This window comes from Triturus cristatus, chromosome 5_1 (assembly GCF_964204655.1).
Source record: "Triturus cristatus chromosome 5_1, aTriCri1.1, whole genome shotgun sequence".
NCBI lineage: Eukaryota > Metazoa > Chordata > Amphibia > Caudata > Salamandridae > Triturus > Triturus cristatus.
Window position 1 is genome coordinate 658468405 of NC_140587.1, and position 19447 is coordinate 658487851.

At 46.0% G+C, this 19447-nt stretch overlaps 1 protein-coding gene across 1 annotated transcript in view; it reads right to left on the reverse strand.

Annotated features, from left to right (window-relative positions):
* Window positions 1-12520, reverse strand: part of LYPLA1 (lysophospholipase 1) — a 305618-nt gene extending 293098 nt beyond the window's left edge. Inside the window, exon 1 of the mRNA XM_085605626.1 lies at window positions 12162-12520. Within this exon, the coding sequence (XP_085461752.1) occupies window positions 12162-12230 (69 nt within the window). The 5' untranslated portion in view covers window positions 12231-12520. The remainder of the gene's footprint in view (window positions 1-12161) is intronic.
* Between the last annotated feature and the right edge of the window lie 6927 nt (window positions 12521-19447).

Genomic DNA, 19447 nt, shown 5'->3' on the forward strand with positions numbered 1-19447 from the left:
TCCTCGCTTCCAAAACCAGGCCTTGCTGACTCCTGGTAGATGACGTGTTCTCTGCAAGGCTGACACGATCTGCGGACTTCAGATCAAGTGACTAGAATAGGAATCCACACCACCACGAGTGCTGTGGTAACGTAACGGTGAGCCGAGCTGGGGGCTCTGTGCTGAGGGAATGGCGAGGCGAGGGCGGGGCAGCAAGTTCAGTATTACATAGCTGGTGGGGGAAGTGACACGCATTTCCAAGGAAAGGAAGGTGCGATTAACTGCCACGCAGATGGCATTCAGTAGGCAGGCAGGCCGGCCGGCCAGGAAGGCGCCTCGCGCTACAGTTTGCTCGTCCTCTCCCCTTTCTGCGTGCTGCCTGCTTCTCCCCGGGCGGGGAGAACGACAGACACCAACACAGCACTCAAGCCCCGCTGTCTGGTAATGCTGCACCGTCACTGGTCACCAGCCTCCGAGCACTAGGTTGCGGGCACACCAATAATGTCCTGGAGCTTCTTAGTGAATTCGTAGCGGCAAGAAACTAAGGTCACTTGCAAAGACCACTTTAAGCAACGTTGTTCCTCCGTGGAAAACACCGTCAAAGCAACAAAGAGCGGATCAAGAACCTACCGCCTGGTAAATGTGTATCAGTGGTTAAGTATTCATAACTGCTCATCGGGGCATAGGGCAGAGCACACAAATAGAGAGACATCAACAAGTGAGAGGGGCTCCGAGTCGGGGACTGCAATCAAAACTAAATATGTTCCCCACCACTGCTAATTAAACTGCAGCGTTTATAAACGATGGCGAGGCTTGGAGTACCCCGTACACACTATTCAAGTTAGTCGTCGTCTCTGCGGCAGACCCTGTTCCCTCCATGATGTGTCACATAATATCCTGTTCTTAAATAGCGCTTTACGCAACACTTCTGAACTTCTAAGCGTTACAATTAATTATAATTAAGAAGCGACAAACCGAAGGCTGAGTTGCCCTAGCTAGAATTCCCACTCAAGACCTGAAGGTCACTCTAAGGCAGACGTGGGTGAGGCAAAAAGTAACAAGGAGAGCGGAGTTAAGGTTCAGGCTTGACTCTAAGGGCCCGAGCCAAGAAAACAATTGGAACGTAAATCAAACAAAAAAGATCACGTAAAAATATCACGAAGGTTCGGCAAAATACATTAAAAAAAACATACATTTTTTATAAACATGGAAACGTTTAGCTTTAAAGCATCAGATGGTAGGACTGAGTTGATGCACTTCCACTTGTGCTTGTGGATGGAGCGAGCAGTGGCCATATGTTTGTAATTAACGTGGCCGCGCCGCTGCTCGCTCCCGCAAGGTGGATGCCGCCACAAGCACGAGTGCAGTGCTTGAAAAGTGAAGACCGATGGCTAAAGGCCCTCTCCTAGAGCAACGCATGTGTGATGCCTAGGCGAGACCTAAAAAACAGGATGCAAATTTGGCATGGATAGCTTATGTGGACAAAAAGTTAACAGGACCTAAGTGCGAACTACCCCAAATAGCCAAAAACATAAGCTTGGTATGGGAAGTGGGGGAGGGCTGGCAGGAAAACGTTACCCTTCATCAACTTTTTTGAGAAAAGAGAAGCGTCCTGGGAACTGTTTTACATAAATTATACACCCAGCATAATAAATGCGGCTCTTGCTGCGTGTGCTACCCTGACACGGCGAGGGGGGCGCCAGTGCTACTGCTGCTTGGAACTGTAATAGCGCCGGGAGAGTGTGGTAAACACTAGAATGAGCAGCAGCCTCTTCAACTAGCACGCCGACCACAGTTATGAGAAGCAGGTGCGGTCTAGTTTACAGGATCTTTGTGGGTGGAACAATAAGCGTCCATCCCTGCTGCTTCCTAGCCAAGTCATGGGTAGCTTGTGTTGCTATTGCCAAAGGCATTTGGATTGCTGATATCCGGCTATTTAACCACAGCTGCAGAATGTCGATGTTGCAGTAAAGAACACATTCTTTTAATGGGTACCAAGGTTACAGCGATCGTTTTCACTCCAGGAGGAAAGCGTAGCGGCTTCATAAGCTGTCTATATGCGGTGGGGCTTCTGGTAAGTATCGTAATGTTCCCATTGCTCTTGGTGTCACCCTATTTAATAGCATTGAAATGGAAGAAGGATTCTGAATGATCCGCAAGTAAACCCGTCAATAAATTCCACGCTGTTGCAGAAGCCATATTTTAATCCGAAATATTCGATGTAGTTTATCGAAGCTTAAAAATAGACAAAAAGTGAACAATGTTATTCAAAAGGTGTATTTCTATACTATGCCAATATCAAGTATTAATCTTTTACGAAGTAAGTATTTTTGGATGTCGTCAGGTCTTGAAGAAAGGACAGAGTCTTGTTCTTTGTAAAAAGTAATGTGTTTCAAATCAGAAAGAGGGGTCGATATCTCTGTGATCGCGCCAAACTTCTTATTTATTGTTCCAGGAGACACAAATTTTTCTAATTCCACCATGGCGGCCACGTTCCCTTAAATGACTGTAAAGCGCGCTCGCAGTCTCCTTTCCATTTCTAAAGAGCTTCACCCAGCCACAATGATGTCCGGCTTCATCCGGCATTGTTGGCAGTAAAGGTTTCAGACTTACCACCCTTGCAAAATTTTCACTCGGTGCGCGAACAGGGAACAATCGCATCATATATAATTCATAATGCATCACAGGAAGTGAAGTTACAAGAAGAGAAGTTACATGAAGTGTTGTCATGCCCGTGTAATCATTCTGACTGAAAAGGTCCAAGAGTTATTTTACCAAAGTAATAAATTAATACAAGCATTGGCATAGCCAATAGGTCTCGCCTCTGGCACCTTATAAGTGTTTAGCCATGCACCAATTGCATAACTAAATACTTATAAGGTCCCAAAAGCGAGACCTATTGGCTATGCCAAGCGGCTGTGAAAGTGATCGTGATCGCGATCAAACATCAAAGCGGCCGTGAAAGTAATCACGGTCAAGCACGGCGCGCGCGCCCGCGCAATTGCACTGTAGCTCTAGGCTGGCCTGGTAGCACTTTTTGGAGCCCTCTCAAAAAGTCTCGCCAGACCAGCGCATGCGCTGGGTCAGGCGAGACCTAAAAAAGGAGTATAATGTTTGCTAAGTAAGTGGGTAAGGTCCCTTGATGTAGGATTGGAGAATGTATCTGGCAGACGTACGAGTGAGAATCAATTCATTCAAAGGCTGAACCTGCCTGTGGAGAAATGGCACAGACATTGAAGGAGTAGTACACTGTCTGGAGCTGCCGAAGGTTTCAGCCCCAATATTTTCAGTTCCCAATGGGGTCTCCAAATGGTCGTACCTGTTGTGTTCTTAATAAACTGCAAGACTTGTAAAATAGTTACTTTTTCAGCTACTAGCATAATTGATTGTTTTGGTTTCAGAGAGAATGGTGAATCATGAAGAACATCTCCTAAAAGTACTGGGTAGTCCCACCCAACTGATTTCAGATTTCAAGAATTTTATTTGTCACACACATGTCCCTTGAAGATGATAGATTGTAACCACCCTGGGATTAAGCTACACACTCATCCTAGCAAACACAGGGTTTCCAGAAGTAGTTTTTCCACATGTAGTTTTTATATTTGACAAGGTTATGGGAAGTGCACTCTCTCTCTCTGCCTCTCGAGAAGACTGCATGGTTGATTGCCCCAAGATCCCGGAACAGGAATGTAAACCAGCATTAATAATCCTAAAGAAGTATGTGCATTGTTCCTACAATGAGTGTTAAGGTACTTTCAGTGGTGTGGTGTGTTAGACCTGGCATCCTTGGTGTGGTTTCTCCCTAACTTTTTGTTTTCAGACCTCCTGTTTTTGCGGACTTCGTTTTGCTCGTCTTAGGACTCTGCACACTTTCCCACTGCTAAAGTGCTTGTGCTCTCTGCTCAGAACACGGTAACCTTGACTTATACCCAATTGACATATTGAATTTACATATACATCCCTAGTAAAGTGCACTTCATGTGTCCAGGGCCTTAAATTAAATGCTACTAGTGGGCCTGCAGCACTGATTATTCCACCCACTTAAGTAGCCCTTTAACATGCCTCAAGCCTGCCATTCAAAAGCCTGCGTTTGCAGTTTAAACTGCCATTTGGACCTGGCAAAATAAACATTTTTGCCAGGCCAAAGCGTTCTTTTTTAATACATACAAGCCATCACTAAGGTAAGCCCTTGACAGTCCCATGGACAGGATGCAGGTATTTAAAAAGTTGGACATGTACTTTTAAGTTTTACATGCCCTGCTAGTGAAAAAACGTGTACATTTGTTTTTTACTACTACAAGGCCTATCCCTCCGTGGAAGAGCATTGGAGTTGCCTTATTACCTTTTATAAGTGCAAGTTCCAAACGGGAAGAGATAACTGGTTCATGTTGGTGACTCTGGAATCCTAATTTTAAATCAGAAATGATGGTAAAGCAGGATTTCAAATTGCAATTCTGAAAATGCCACTTTTAGAAAGTTTATAATAAACATAAAGGCAACCTAGTATTCTCTTGAGGGCTTGGGTATCTATGATGTAAGTAAAAGTGCCAACAAGAGAGTTTTTTGGAGGGGGCTGGGAAACACAATCCAATACTTAAATTATTCAGTGATGTCCTAAAGTGATATTGCAACTTAATTAGTTGAGGTTGATAGGAGAAAACTTTGAAATGATGTTCTGAATAAATCAAAGAAATAGGTGTAAATGCTTTGGCATGTTGTATTGAAATTAAACATGTAAGGAATCTAGAGGTCCAAAGTAAACAGTAGCGCATAGTATACTGACAATGTGTTCGTCGATAGTATAGTATGAATCTTAAAATTCTTATGACATTTGACAATGTACTGGTAACCCACTCTTCCAGTTCAACACAAGAATATCCATCATAGTAGGGAAACTAAAACTCATTGGAGTGATGCGAGTAGTCCAAGAGAGAGACAGATTGTACGTTTACGTTTGGGTCTCAAACGTTACGTACCCACAAGACCAATTGAAGGACTGTATTGTTTATACTGAGATGTAAAGAGGACCCCACTTTGGGTCAGCTAGATGTGGACTAGATATCCACAGCTCACGCTTTATGCCTTTTGGCGCTATTTTCTCTAAAAACTTTAACATTCTATATCTCCGAACCTACTGATTAGATTTTTGTCATTTTATTTATTAAATTAAGCTCTCTTTTTCTAACCAGGTGTGGGACCATTTTGTGTGGTGTTTTGTCACTATTTTACTGTTTGAGGTGCTAGACAAATACTTTACACATAGCCGCTAAGTTAAGACTGACTGCTCTGTGCCAAGCTACCAGAGGCTTAGCACAGGTTGTTATGGGGCTTGCTTGTGCCTAAACCGGACTAGGACTGCAGTTTCTGCTTGACCAGGGCTCACACCCCAGTCAAACAGCAACCTAAATTCTGCTGGTGGCGGCCATCAGACTCGGCTGGCCAGGTGAATTAGTGGAACCTACCGTACACTTAGGTTGTAAGTTGCTTAGTAGCTACTCAGGGGAAAACAGGCTGGTATCGAAACTATAGCGTGGTCTGATGTCTGACTTTGAGATGCCTTTGGTAGCTTTGAGGGATTCATGGGTAACAAAACTGGGTACTCCCACCGAGGAGGGAGCCTGGGAGAAAGCACTGGAGCATATTCCAAAAGCGTCCAAGAATGCGTGTTTTAAGCAGATTATTTTTTATATCCTCCATCCGGATCTCATCATTAGGGTTTTTCTTACAGCTCAGGCTACATGTCCCATGTGTGAGGAACTTAGGGCGGGTCTGTTACATATTATTTGGAGCTGCCCCCAGGTGCGGGCATATTGGGAAGCTACGGTTAAGGTATTAAATGATGCCACGGATCAGAATATGAACCTTTCACCCTGATGTGTATCCATCTTGGGTCTCTTTCCGCACCCTGCTAAATACAAGGTGGCGTCAAGGTTCCTGGACTTGGGTCTAATCCTTTCTAAGCAACAGATCACCTGCAACTGGAATGCAGCGGCAGGCCCTACTGTTGAGGGGTAGTCCAAGGAGATGGTTTGCTGGGGGGATAGGGGGTACGAGAGTATGCCGCCTTAGAGGGGCCACGACGGGTCAGTGGTCCATGGAGGTAACTAGAGCCTGGGTGTGTCTCCTGGAGGATGTTCGGAGAGGTGATTCTGTCACAGGCAGGGAGGAGGCTCAGTCTCCACCACTGTTGCGGGTGGTGGGGAGGGAGTTCTTAGTCAAGAAGCGGTGATGCCTGAATGTGTTAAAGGATGCTGGCATGTGCACAGTGGTGACGATGCATTACACTGATAAGGTCTGTTGGCCCTGGCGGAAGTTCCGGTGGTATGCGCTGCCAGGGCAAAGAATTGGACAGAGCTAGTCCTCCGCTTTCGTATGTGCTTGTACTTTCACATACGTGATCCCTACTCCAGTTGGCCTGTATTTAGGGAGTTGGGTGGGTCAAGTTTGGGAGGGAGGGTAGAGGTTTGGTGGCCAGCTATTCGAGTTTCACACCAATATTAAAGCATGGTCGTAGGGAGGAGTTTTCTATTTTGCTTATGAAGTTGCTTTTGTCCCTTTAATTGTATGGACTTGTCATGCGAAATGCCAATACAATTAGTTTACACAAGATACAGTAACCAAAATTTCTAACATTAGTGGCAGCGGTGGGATAGGACTTGTGTTTGAAAGTGCCAAACAGTGATTTGGGGTATACTACCATCCCATATATAGGACCAATTCCAATTTTACATTCTCCCCGATTGGCATTTTTGTTCTTTAAATTCATTCCTACTCTGACTGTGTCTGCATCCTCGCCTACAAAGATGGAGTTTGAGCTGTTTAACATGGAGTCATTCAATGTGGTCCATCTAAAGGAGTCCTGTAAGGAAAGGGGACTTCGAGCAAAGAGAACCACCAGGAGGGTGAAGCTCCAAAAGGCACAGAAGGCCACAGCCGACGTCTACCAGTCACTGGCTACAGCAACAGAATGAAAGGATTTGGATCCCAGTTCTGAGGAGGAAGGGCCTGGAGAGGACCTTACTGTGGTTTCACCTGCAGTTGAGGGGAAGGGCTTGACCACCAAGTTAGTACTTACTACCCGGACAGGGACCAAGGTGTCTTCCAGGAGCCTGAGCCCAGGAAGTTGGAGGACAGGTGGGAGAGAAAGAAACTCAAGTTAGAACGGGCCTGATTTGAGCTGGAAAAGGAGCCAAATAAACTGGCCACAGAGGAGAAGAAATTGATGTGGGTTCATTAACTGAGTCTTAAGGAGCTGGGTCTCAAGGCCTAGAAGCGATGGTGGCAGAATTTCATCAGTGCCATCTGGAGACAAGAGGGTCCATGTTCCCAAGGTCTTTTGACTGACTTTGTTGCGAGAGATAATATTCACAAGTGGTTTAAGGCTTATAAGGTTGCGTTAGATGCACAAGATCCCTGAAGAGGATTGGGAGACTAGTCTGTGGATGAATATCCCTAGCGAGGGGAGGGACACTCTACTGGCCCTAGAGAAGGGAGACAGGATGAGGTATCCCCCCCCCATGAAGGAAGCCCTTTTCAAAAAGTATGGTCTGACCCCAGAGAACTACAGACAGAAGTTTTGGGACAATCAGACGCTGACCCAACAGACCTGAGAGGATTGTATGGATTTCTTTTGCAAACCACTGGATGAAGAGCAGTGAAGTAAAGTACTACCAGAGGCTGCACAATTTTATTGCAAAGGAGCACATGTTCAGTCTTTGTTTTGCAGATTGTACCAACACCTGATTGACGGTAAGCTCTCTGAGCCCAGAGAGTTTAGGAATGAGGCGCCCCCAAGTGCTATGAGTGGCAATATGAAGGGCACTTAAAGTGGGATGCCAAGTGTCCCAAGCGGGCACAGCCCTCCCACCAGTGGGCATTCCCTGGGTTTGGCTAGGGTAGCGCTTGTATAGGAGCTTTTCCCACATAGTGTGTGTGGGGGGGGGGGAACAGAGTGTGGGTTACCCTAGTGTCCCTGAGTGACAGAGATGGTGTAGAGAACTCACAGAATACTAAAAAGTACAGGCAGTGGGTCACCATCAATGGGCAAATAGTGGAGGCTCTAAGAGACACAGGAGCCAGCATGACAACAGTCAGATGTCATCTGATACCTCTGAGCAGGTAGTCCCTAATGCATACCACCAAGTTGTTGCAGCTGAAAAACATGAATCACTATCCAGTGGCTCTGTTTCCCTTTGAGGGAGGGTGAAGGGGGTTCTCAGGTTTCTTGAGGGTAGCTGTGAGTCTGTCCATGCCTATGGAATGTGCGCTTGGCAAGGACCTGGAGCACACCATCTAGAAGGACGTGTAGTTCAGGTCCCCCTTGAAGATGTTAGGGTTGCCCGAGTGGGTGCGCCTGACCATATATAGTCGAGGCAGCCCGAAAGGGTAGTCAGGAGGGCCTGGAGCCTGGAAAAACTGCACAGGTGCCTGCTAAGAAGGGAAAGGGGCGCTGGAAACCCAATCCTGAAACTCCCAAGGTCCGGGAGGAGGTTGACCCCATGCCACCGTGGGTAAACTGCTTGAGCTGAGGTGGCCAAATGGGAGAAGAAAGTTGATTCCACCAGGGAGGAGTTCTGCAAGGCACAGAGGGAATGTCCTACTCTTGTGGGCCTATGGTAGGAGGCCCAGGCAGCTGATGACACCTCTGGTGATCACCAGATCTACCAAGAGAATAGTCTCCTGTATAGTGATCCTACGGGTTCTGAGCCTGATTCAACCCGGGTGTTGGTAGTCCCCCAATGCTACAGGAACTTCCTACAGGAGCTAGCTCAAGATGTACCCGTTAGGTCATTTTGGGCAGAACAAAACCTTTGACAGGCTTTTCACCCACTTTTACTAGCCTCAAATGAGGAGGGTCTCAGATGCATTCTGCAGGTCCTGTCCTACCTTCCAGGCCAGTGGCAAGTCAGGAGAGACGCGCACGCCTCCCTGAAACCTTTTCCTGTTGTTGGCACCCTCTTTGAAAGGATGGGCACCGACATCATTGGGCCTCTGGATCCCAAGACAGCAATGGGTAACAGGTTCATCCTGGTACTGGTGAACCATACCACCCAATACCCGGAGGCTATCCCTCTGAGAACAGTGACTGCACCCACTGTGGCCAGAGCACTGATGGGGATTTTTACTGTGTGGGCTTCCCCAAGGAGGTTGTGTCAGACCGGGGAAACAACTGTCAGGGTACATGAAGGCCATGTGGAAGAAGGGTAGGTTGACCTATAAGTTCTCCACTCCTTACCACCCTCAAACTAATGGGCTTGATGAATGGTTCAACAGGACCCTAAAAGGCATGATAATGGGCCAAACCTTGGGACGTCCTCCTGCTATGCCTTTTATTTGCCTACATAGAGGTACCACAGAAGGAGGTTCGCTCTAGCCCCTTTCAACTTATGTACAGGTACCCTGTGAGAAGACCTCGCAGTCTGATGAAGGCAGGCTGGAAGCAAATTCCTAGGAAGGCTCCCCAGGACGTGGCCACTACATGCTGTTACTTTGTAACCAGATGAAGCGCTGCTGGAAGCAAGAGCAGGAAAGCCTAGAAGCCAGACAGGAAGACATGAAACTGTGATAGGGCCAGAATTCCACTCTGGTCGAGTTTCAGCCTGTGTGGGTTATGGAGCCCATGGAGCCCCGAGCCCTACAAGACCGCTGGTCTAGGCCTTATGAGGAGAAAGAGCACAAGAGTGATGTGAGCTACCTGGTGGGCCTCAAGACTCCCAGGAAATCTTTTAAGGGCCCTGCATAGCAATCGCTTCAAGACCCATTTTGAACCGTCTAAATTAACCCTGCTCTTGGTCAAGGGTAATTGGGTGAAAGAGGACAGCAAACCTCTTCCCACCCTCCTTTCTTCCAAGAAGCAGGATGGGTTAGTGGAGGGTGTCAGCCTCTCCCCTTTCCTGACCCTAGAACAACAGAGACTGCCACCAGTTGTTGGGGAAGTTTGCCTCACTCTTCTCTCTTACCCCAGGATTTACTACATGGTGTACCTATGATATTGATTCTGGGACAACATGCCTGTGAAGAGTAAAATCTACAGGCTGTCTGGTTAGGTGAGAGCCAGCATTAACGAGGAGGTCTCCAAGATGCTGGGGTTAGGGGTTATTGAACCCTCAAACAACCCTTGGTCCGTCCCAGAGGTGTTGGCCCCCAAGGCTGCCACTCCACAACTTAGGCTCTGTGTGGATTACAGTGATTCAATGCAGTCCCTAAGACTGACACACACCCCATTCCCAGAGATAAGCTCATTGATCAGCTAGGAGCTACCAAGTTCCTCAGCAGGTTTGACTTACAGATGTGTAGTGGGAGATTGCCTTGACTGAGGGGGCAAATGGGAGGTGTGCATTCTCAAATCCAAAAGGACTCTTCCAGTTCTAGGTAATGCCCTTTGGGTTGAACAACGCCCCTGCCACCTTCCAGAGGTTAGTCAACCAAGTCCTACTTGGGTTAGAGCCCTTCAGTGCCGCCTATCTGGACGACATTACATCTTCACTTCTAGTTGGGGAACCCCCTGTGCCACCTAAGAGAAGTGCTTCAGGCTCTGTGGAGAGCAGGCCAGACTTTCAAGGCTGGAAAGTGCCAGCTCGGGCAGGGTTCAGTGATCTACTTGGGTCACTAAGTGAAAGGAGGCAAGGTGCAGCCCCTCTGGGCCAAGATTGAAACCACCCTGGCTTTGGAACCCCACCACCCCCCAAGACCCAGACATATGTGAGACTGCACACAGGCTCTGCAATGGCCTGAGGCAATCTTAATTGCTTTCGTAGATTTGGTGGGGCTAAATTACTATGACCATGATTTTCCACTCAGGGCGATTGTGTTACCTATCTTAAAATTAAGTGTGGTGTACTCTGGTGTGGAAATTGGTTTACAGAAGGGTAGCTTCATGACTGCTTGGGTCACAACTTAATATATCAGCAGTTACTGTACCCTGTTTCAATGTTGAGATTAGTGGGGGTTGGGTTTCGTCAACGCAGAGAGGGTCAGCACCACCTCAGAAAGACATGGCTGGAAGCTGCATGGTATACTTCGGGGGGTAGTCACTTCTATTGCTGTTCCAAGGTGGGAATATTTTAAATAGTATGGTGTTATACTATCCTAAACCACTTAACGAGGACCATAAAATTACGATATCTTGAAACAATCTGACAAAGTGTCTCCCAACTCAACTGTGAACCTCTATTAAGTTCAAAAACTTTAGCGACAACTTTCCGTATTGATACCAATGCCTAGCATCCGCTCATGCAACAGAGTTTTACAATTCCAATTTCTAATCTCTACTGTAATAAACAAAGGTAATAGTAACAATTAACTCAATTTCATTTACATTTAATCCTAAACCGTGTCATCCTTCAAAGCTATAACTGCAAAATATGGGTTATGGTTTTTGACTATTTAAACACAAAATACATATGCAAACTACGAATAAAATTGCCAAAACGTTTCTTCAAACGCAGTCCTTGACATACAGTTTTGGTCGTGGGTCCAGGCGTCCACATCTGTTAGCATTTATCAGAGCGATCCATTGTTTGCCCAAATTAAAAAGATGCCGCACTAAACTATTATGCCCTGAATACGTTTGTTAGAACGAAACACGTTGGCTGTCTCGCTTTTTAAAGGGAATTCAATAAAGAAGATTTATGAATTGGTACAATGAAAGGAGCGGCTTTAATGTCATTACTTTTGAGACTTTCTTTAAAACAATACCTACAAACTGAATGCACCCCTTGTAGGTCTAACTGTGCCTCTTGCTAGAGGAAGGGATCAAAAACAGGGGACAGTAAACAAGAAGGCTAAATGGAGGTCGAAAAGGTGGTTAAGCTCGTTAATATGAAAATCAATGATTAAGAAAATGAAGATGAGGACGGTCCAGTGCCAGGTGGGCGAGATGAAATGCAAGTCGGTGCGGTGTATTAAGACAGTTTAAAGTAAAATTCAAATAAAAGTGATATCTGTGCTGGCCGTGTTTCGGGAATAAACGTTATAGGTAGGTCATAGCAGCCGCGGTGGCTTACTCTCAGCCTCACATAAGTGTTCCACAAAAGAGCAGGATCATCACATAACAACCACATAATCACAAGGTCAGAAGCTAGGGGGGCACACAAGTGACGTGATAATCAAACTACTGAAGTTGTAGTGCGAAGGGTTTAGGGTAGTCAAAGTACCCGGGGTCACTTGGGCAGGGTACTCACAGCGGCAGTGGCCTTCTTGGCTGCAGGCACGATGGCGGGGAGCGGAACGGACATGGTATTGCCACACATGCACCGGACGGGACGAGGAGTACGCGGGTCAGGTTCTGGGCAGAGGTCCCGCTCCGGCAGAGCAAGCCTCGAGCAGTGACAGTGGCTCCTGCAGCTGCAGCACCCGCTTCAGGGTCACACTGGCTGGCAGCACGTCACGCCCACAGCGCGCAGTCTCGTGGCACGGCCAGTCCTTCGTCTATGTCCGTACCGCAGCCCACGAAGAAATCGGTAACTCACAGGGCGACCCCCACCCCGCACTTGCCAGTAGCCCGCCCCGTGGCCCGTTCCCCGACTTGCTCACGCGCTTGTTACTGATTGTGATTGGCTTCTGATCCTCTTCCTCGGTGGATTGGCTAGTGCTTGCTGTATCGTCACGGGCTGGTTTATGATCTCTCGCTCGTGGTTGGCTAACTCATGTCCCTACCGGTTCTTTCCCCAGTGGCTGTGTGGTGTTGTCAGTGACAGATTTCAGTTGCTCTTTACAGGGTTGACAGATGGAGTAGAAGCTTAAATCTAGGTTACCATGGAGTCTGCTGGCACACCACACGAGCTATCGAGCACTGAAGTCTACTTCACATGCAGCAGAAGAGGAGAAATACTTGCTTTAAATGGTGCACGTGCAAGCGTCAGCTGGAACTGGCTTCGGATATTTTTCATTAGAATGTTGTGACCCACGCATAGATGCGGTGTCATTAGCATACATGCCATCCTCTTGAATATAGAATACGGGTGAAGTCAGGCATTTAAAAAGGTAATCCCATTAGGGACACGGGGAATATATATCTTCCAAATAAAGATGAGTTAATCAGTATGCATGGTAATAAACTGGTGTATAAGTAGGGCACAAGTCCTAAACAAGCATTGGCATAGCCAATAGGTCTCGCCTTTGGGACCTTATAAGTGTTTAGTTATCCAGCACAATATCCTTGGTGCAACAACATCAACTGTTGCATGGCTAAACACTTATAAGGTCCCAAAGGCGAGACCTATTGGCTATGCCAATGCTTGTTTAATTTATTTTATGGAAAACAGATATGTTTGAGTCATAATAGGCAGATTTATGAAGTATATCTTTCAGCAGCGGTTTGTGACAGAATAGGTACATATTCGCCCATTTTCTGTTTCTAGACTGCAATTAATTTAACTTAAATGTAACAAAAAGACACAGTGCTACATTAGCCTAATTTGTACAGTAGCCACCCGGGTGCTCCATAAAAGCTCTCTCTTTCCTGAACATGAAGTAAAAAAACATGACAAATATAGTCATTTTAAGTCTAATGTTAGCCAAGATATTCTGATATTACTAAAGTTATATAAAATATGCTTCCAGCCTGCCCACTTCATCCATTGGTCTGTTGTTATGTCAGTCACATTTTCTTTCCAACCGCTGCAGCATACAGTAGGAGCAATGGGTCAGCCCACTTCTGCTATTAGCTAACTTCACTGCCAGTGATGGCGTTCAGCTCTTTCACAAAAAGCACATCCTCACAAAGCAGCTCCCTTCTCTTCCAACGACTGCCATGGCAAACTGTGTTTTGTGAAGCTAAAATAATATTTTTGCCTAGAGCCAATGTTTAATTTTTTAGATTGGCAGCTCATCAAAAATACAATTTTACAAAATCCATGATAGAACAATGCAAGCAATGACCAATCCCCAAAACAGGCAGCCAATGGCAGACCTATTGGCTTTGCTAATGCTTGTTTTACTATTTTGGTGCCTTTACTGCCAAGATGACTGCCTGTGTTTGACCTGCTGTCGCAGGTTAATGTGGCTTATGTTTCGTTTCTGTTAAAAGTGGATACAAAATAAACAAAATATTCTTGAATTACAGTATTTTAGGGATATGCTCAAAATAAATTAATATATGACATACTGGTGCAGTTCATGTGTAACCTAGGAAGACTGTCAAATTGAGTTCGGCCATATGCCACACATCTCTATTTAATAATGGCGTGTGTGACTGGCTTGATGGGAAGGCAACAGGCGGAAGAAATGACACCTTCTGGAAAAAAAAAAAAAAACACGTTTTCTTCCAAGTTAAAAATGCACACGATCCACGGCTGTTTCTCTCATTCAGAGAGAACTCCCCGTGACACAGCTTTGCAGGTGTGAATCTAATAGCTGCTTGTTAGAAATAGGAATCTTTTTATCTTGCATTTGCCAGATGCAGCAAATAAGATATTCACATTTTAAATGAAGCTAATAAATTATTATTGCTATGTTCTACACAGCCACAGAGGCACAGTTTTTATATCATGCGGTGGAATGCTGCTGTGTTTTTTTTGCCCTCACACCTTGCCTGGAGCTATGAGTAAGTGCTTGCGTGTCCCTCACAGTGTTATATTACTTGAACTTGCATTTGGGATGAAAGTGTTAACTTTCCTACAGATGTGCGAGGGCAGTCACCTTGGTGACACATCTGAAGGAAAGAACCAACTCAAATGTACCTGCAGCTAATATGTCGAAGTAAAAACTACAACAGAAACAGATGACAAGCATATGCATGCGTTTGTCCTGAGTTGCGCAGTGAGGCCATACATTCTCAGATTAACCAAAAGTTATTGTCCTTTCTTTATGGCATTGACAACAGGCAATCCCTTCTGCAGAGGGTGTTAATCACCGTTAATTGCCTGCTTGCAAAATTATGGGCCTGAATTTAACTTGAAGGTGCCAAACAAGGGATGGGCAAATAAAAGATGTCATCCCGCTCTTAACCCCCCCACCCACAACTCGAGTGACCCCTATTCGACAATAAAGCTGTCAGCACCCTTCCACAATCTCACTCAGCACAGCCAGAACAAGCATGCGCGCGTCACGCTAAAAGTAAAAAAAAAACAAAAGTATGACGAGGAGAGGAGGAAGCAGCAGGGGGAGGGGAGAGAGGAGGGGGACTGTGCCTGTTTCCCTTGCGGGAGCGAGCAGGAACCATCTGTCAAAGCTCGCTCCCGAAAAGGAACCGCCAAACGTGCATGCGTTGCCATTGAAAGCAATGCAACGCGTGCACGTTTTTGGTGAAAAAAGCGGATCGATTACAAGAGGTCCCCCTATGCAGTGCATGCGCGCTGCATAGGCGAGACCTAAAAAGGAAGTTGGGGGACTAACCTAGTTAGGCAGTTTGCAAGTGACATCATGGTGCGTGACACCACATTGCGTGACATCACTGTGTGTGACATCACGGTGCATTACATCACACGTGGCATCACAGGAATTGACATCACCTGAAGTGGCATCAAAGCCACGACTTTACAGGAACTGGCATCACAAGACGTGGCATAAGATCTTAAACCCTCACATATATGTTTAGCAGGTGTACCATGTGTACGTTTGAGGACATTGTGAGGATAATAGCACAGTGAGCTATGGAACATGATATGTGACTTCTACACCTTGTAAACCCCCAGTTTTATGTAACACATCCTGTACATTCATTTACAAACTTACATAATTTATTGTATATGTAATATGCACGTCTGATGTAAAGCGCTCTGACACCCTTCTTTGGGATGAGTAGGGCTATACAAGAAAAAATAGTCGTACTTAAATTACTTTAACGCCTCCTCAGGGGAAGTATGCTCTATATAAATGCACTTTGTTTTGTGTAAATACAGGGAAACGAAAAACACATCTGGCATTCTTACAGTGCATGCATATCTCCTAAACAGGAACTGAAAAAAGTGAAAAGCTGCCTCCGGTCCAGGGAAGACATGGCTTGGCAGTTCGGGCTGGACTGTTCCCATGAGGCACAGGGTCAGACTGATTTGCATATGGCCATTTCTGAACTGGGGTGGCAGAGTGGGCTAAAGAACGGTGATGGATTAAACCCAGATCAGTTGACTGGGGGTGAGTGCTTGCAATGTTCAACACTCCGTCCATCATTTCCTTTGGTTTTTGCTTTGTTCGCCATAAGTTGGCAGGGTATGCTCAGACGTGGGTCCCTTGCTCACTTTGCCACTGGATTCAAGCAAGCCTGGCTGAAGACAGCTGAAATGCCAGAAACTAGTCCTAGGAAGCTTGTTTCCGGTCCAGGGAAGACATGGCTTGGCAGTTCGGGCTGGACTGTTCCCATGAGGCACAGGGTCAGACTGATTTGCATATGGCCATGTCTGAACTGGGCTGGCAGAGTGGGCTAAAGAACGGTGATGGATTAAACCCAGATCAGTTGACTGGGGGTGAGTGCTTGCAATGTTCAAAACTCCGTCCATCATTTCCTTTGGTTTTTGCTTTGTTCGCCATAAATTGGCAGGGTATGCTCAGACGTGAGTCCCTTGCTCACTTTGCCACTGGATTCAAGCAAGCCTGGCAGAAGACGGCTGAAATGCCAGAAACCGGTCCTAGGAAGCTTGTTTCCGGTCCAGGGAAGACATGGCTTGGCGGTTCGGGCTGGACTGTTCCCATGAGGCACAGGGTCAGACTGATTTGCATATGGCCATGTCTGAACTGGGGTGGCAGAGTGGGCTAAAGAACGGTGATGGATTAAACCCAGATCAGTTGACTGGGGGTGAGTGCTTGCAATGTTCAACACTCCGTCCATCATTTCCTTTGGTTTTTGCTTTGTTCGCCATAAGTTGGCAGGGTATGCTCAGACGTGAGTCCCTTGCTCACTTTGCCACTGGATTCAAGCAAGCCTGGCTGAAGACGGCTGAAATGCCAGAAACCGGTCCTAGGAAGCTTGTTTTCGGTCCAGGGAAGACATGGCTTGGCAGTTCGGGCTGGACTGTTCCCATGAGGCACAGGGTCAGACTGATTTGCATATGGCCATGTCTGAACTGGGGTGGCAGAGTGGGCTAAAGAACGGTGATGGATTAAACCCAGATCAGTTGACTGGGGGTGAGTGCTTGCAATGTTCAACACTCCGTCCATCATTTCCTTTGGTTTTTGCTGTGTTTGACCTGCTGTCGCAGGTTAATGTGGCTTATGTTTCGTTTCTGTTAAAAGTGGATACAAAATAAACAAAATATTCTTGAATTACAGTATTTTAGGGATATGCTCAAAATAAATTAATATATGACATACTGGTGCAGTTCATGTGTAACCTACGAAGACTGTCAAATTGAGTTCGGCCATATGCCACACATCTCTATTTAATAATGACGTCTGTGACTGGCTTGATGGGAAGGCAACAGGCGGAAGAAATGACACCTTCTGGAAAAAAAAAAACAAGTTTTCTTCCAATTAAAAAATGCACACGATCCACGGCTGTTTCTCTCATTCAGAGAGAACTCCCCGTGACACAGCTTTGCAGGTGTGAATCTAATAGCTGCTTGTTAGAAATAGGAATCTTTTTATCTTGCATTTGCCAGATGCAGCAAATAAGATATTCACATTTTAAATGAAGCTAATAAATTATTATTGCTATGTTCTGCACAGCCACAGAGGCACAGTTTTTATATCATGCGGAGGAATGCTGCTGTGTTTTTTTTGCCCTCACACCTTGCCTGGAGCTATGAGTAAGTGCTTGCGTGTCCCTCACAGTGTTATATTACTTGAACCTGCATTTGGGATGAAAGTGTTAACTTTCCTACAGATGTGCGAGGGCAGTCACCTTGGTGACACATCTGAAGGAAAGAACCAACTCAAATGTACCTGCAGCTAATATGTCGAAGTAAAAACTACAACAGAAACAGATGACAAGCATATGCATGCGTTTGTCCTGAGTTGCGCAGTGAGGCTATACATTCTCAGATTAACCAAATGTTATTGTCCTTTCTTTATGGCATTGACAACAGGCAATCCCTTCTGCAGAGGGTGTTAATCACCGTTAATTGCCTGCTTGCAAAATTATGGGCCTGAATTTAACTTGAAGGTGCCAAACAAGAGATGGGCAAATAAAAGATGTCATCCCGCTCTTAACCCCCCCACCCACAACTCGAGTGACCCCTATTCGACAACAAAGCTGTCAGCACCTTTCCACAATCTCACTCAGCACAGACAGAACAAGCATGCGCGCGTCACGCTAAAAGTAAAAAAAAACAAAAGTATGACGAGGAGAGGAGGAAGCAGCAGGGGGAGGGGAGAGAGGAGGGGGACTGTGCCTGTTTCCCTTGCGGGAGCGAGCGGGAACCATCTGTCAAAGCTCGCTCCCGAAAAGGAACCGCCAAACGTGCATGCGTTGCCATTGAAAGCAATGCAACGCGTGCACGTTTTTGGTGAAAAAAGCGGATCGATTACAAGAGGTCCCCCTATGCAGTGCATGCGCGCTGCATAGGCGAGACCTAAAAAGGAAGTTGGGGGACTAACCTAGTTAGGCAGTTTGCAAGTGACATCATGGTGCGTGACACCACATTGCGTGACATCACTGTGTGTGACATCACGGTGCATTACATCACACGTGGCATCACAGGAATTGACATCACCTGAAGTGGCATCAAAGCCACGACTTTACAGGAACTGGCATCACAAGACGTGGCATAAGATCTTAAACCCTCACATATATGTTTAGCAGGTGTACCATGTGTACATTTGAGGACATTGTGAGGATAATAGCACAGTGAGCTATAGAACATGATATGTGACTTCTACACCTTGTAAACCCCCAGTTTTATGTAACACATCCTGTACATTCATTTACAAACTTACATAATTTATTGTATATGTAATATGCACATCTGATGTAAAGCGCTCTGACACCCTTCTTTGGGATGAGTAGGGTTATACAAGAAAAAATAGTCGTACTTAAATTACTTTAACGCCTCCTCAGGGGAAGTATGCTCTATATAAATGCACTTTGTTTTGTGTAAATACAGGGAAACGAAAAACACATCTGGCATTCTTACAGTGCATGCATATCTCCTAAACAGGAACTGAAAAAAGTGAAAAGCTGCCTCTTTAAAGTATGTGTGAAGAGCTAACAAGGTTTGAGCCTTTGTTTCCCCTACGCTTCTTTTGTATCAGGTGTGAGGCTCCTGACTGCTCCTAGCCAAGAGACTCGAACAAAAGGAGGACTGATGACCCCTCACATCTGGCTTTTGTTATGGGCCCATCAGGAGTCTAAAATAAGAAAGCCCCCTCCCCGCCTGCACCTTGTTGCTTGTTTCAGATGGAAAGCAGACAACGTGCAGGCTCTGCTGAAAGTGTCCCGGTGTTTGGAAATTACACAGGAACGAGTTCATCACATTATTCAATGGAGTCCAAATTTTTGGCAGGGTGGACGGCATTCACCCTGTGAAAATAGTGGGTGGACGCCATCCACCCGCATGTGCCCCTGACTCGTGCCCTGTTTATAAGTATGACATCC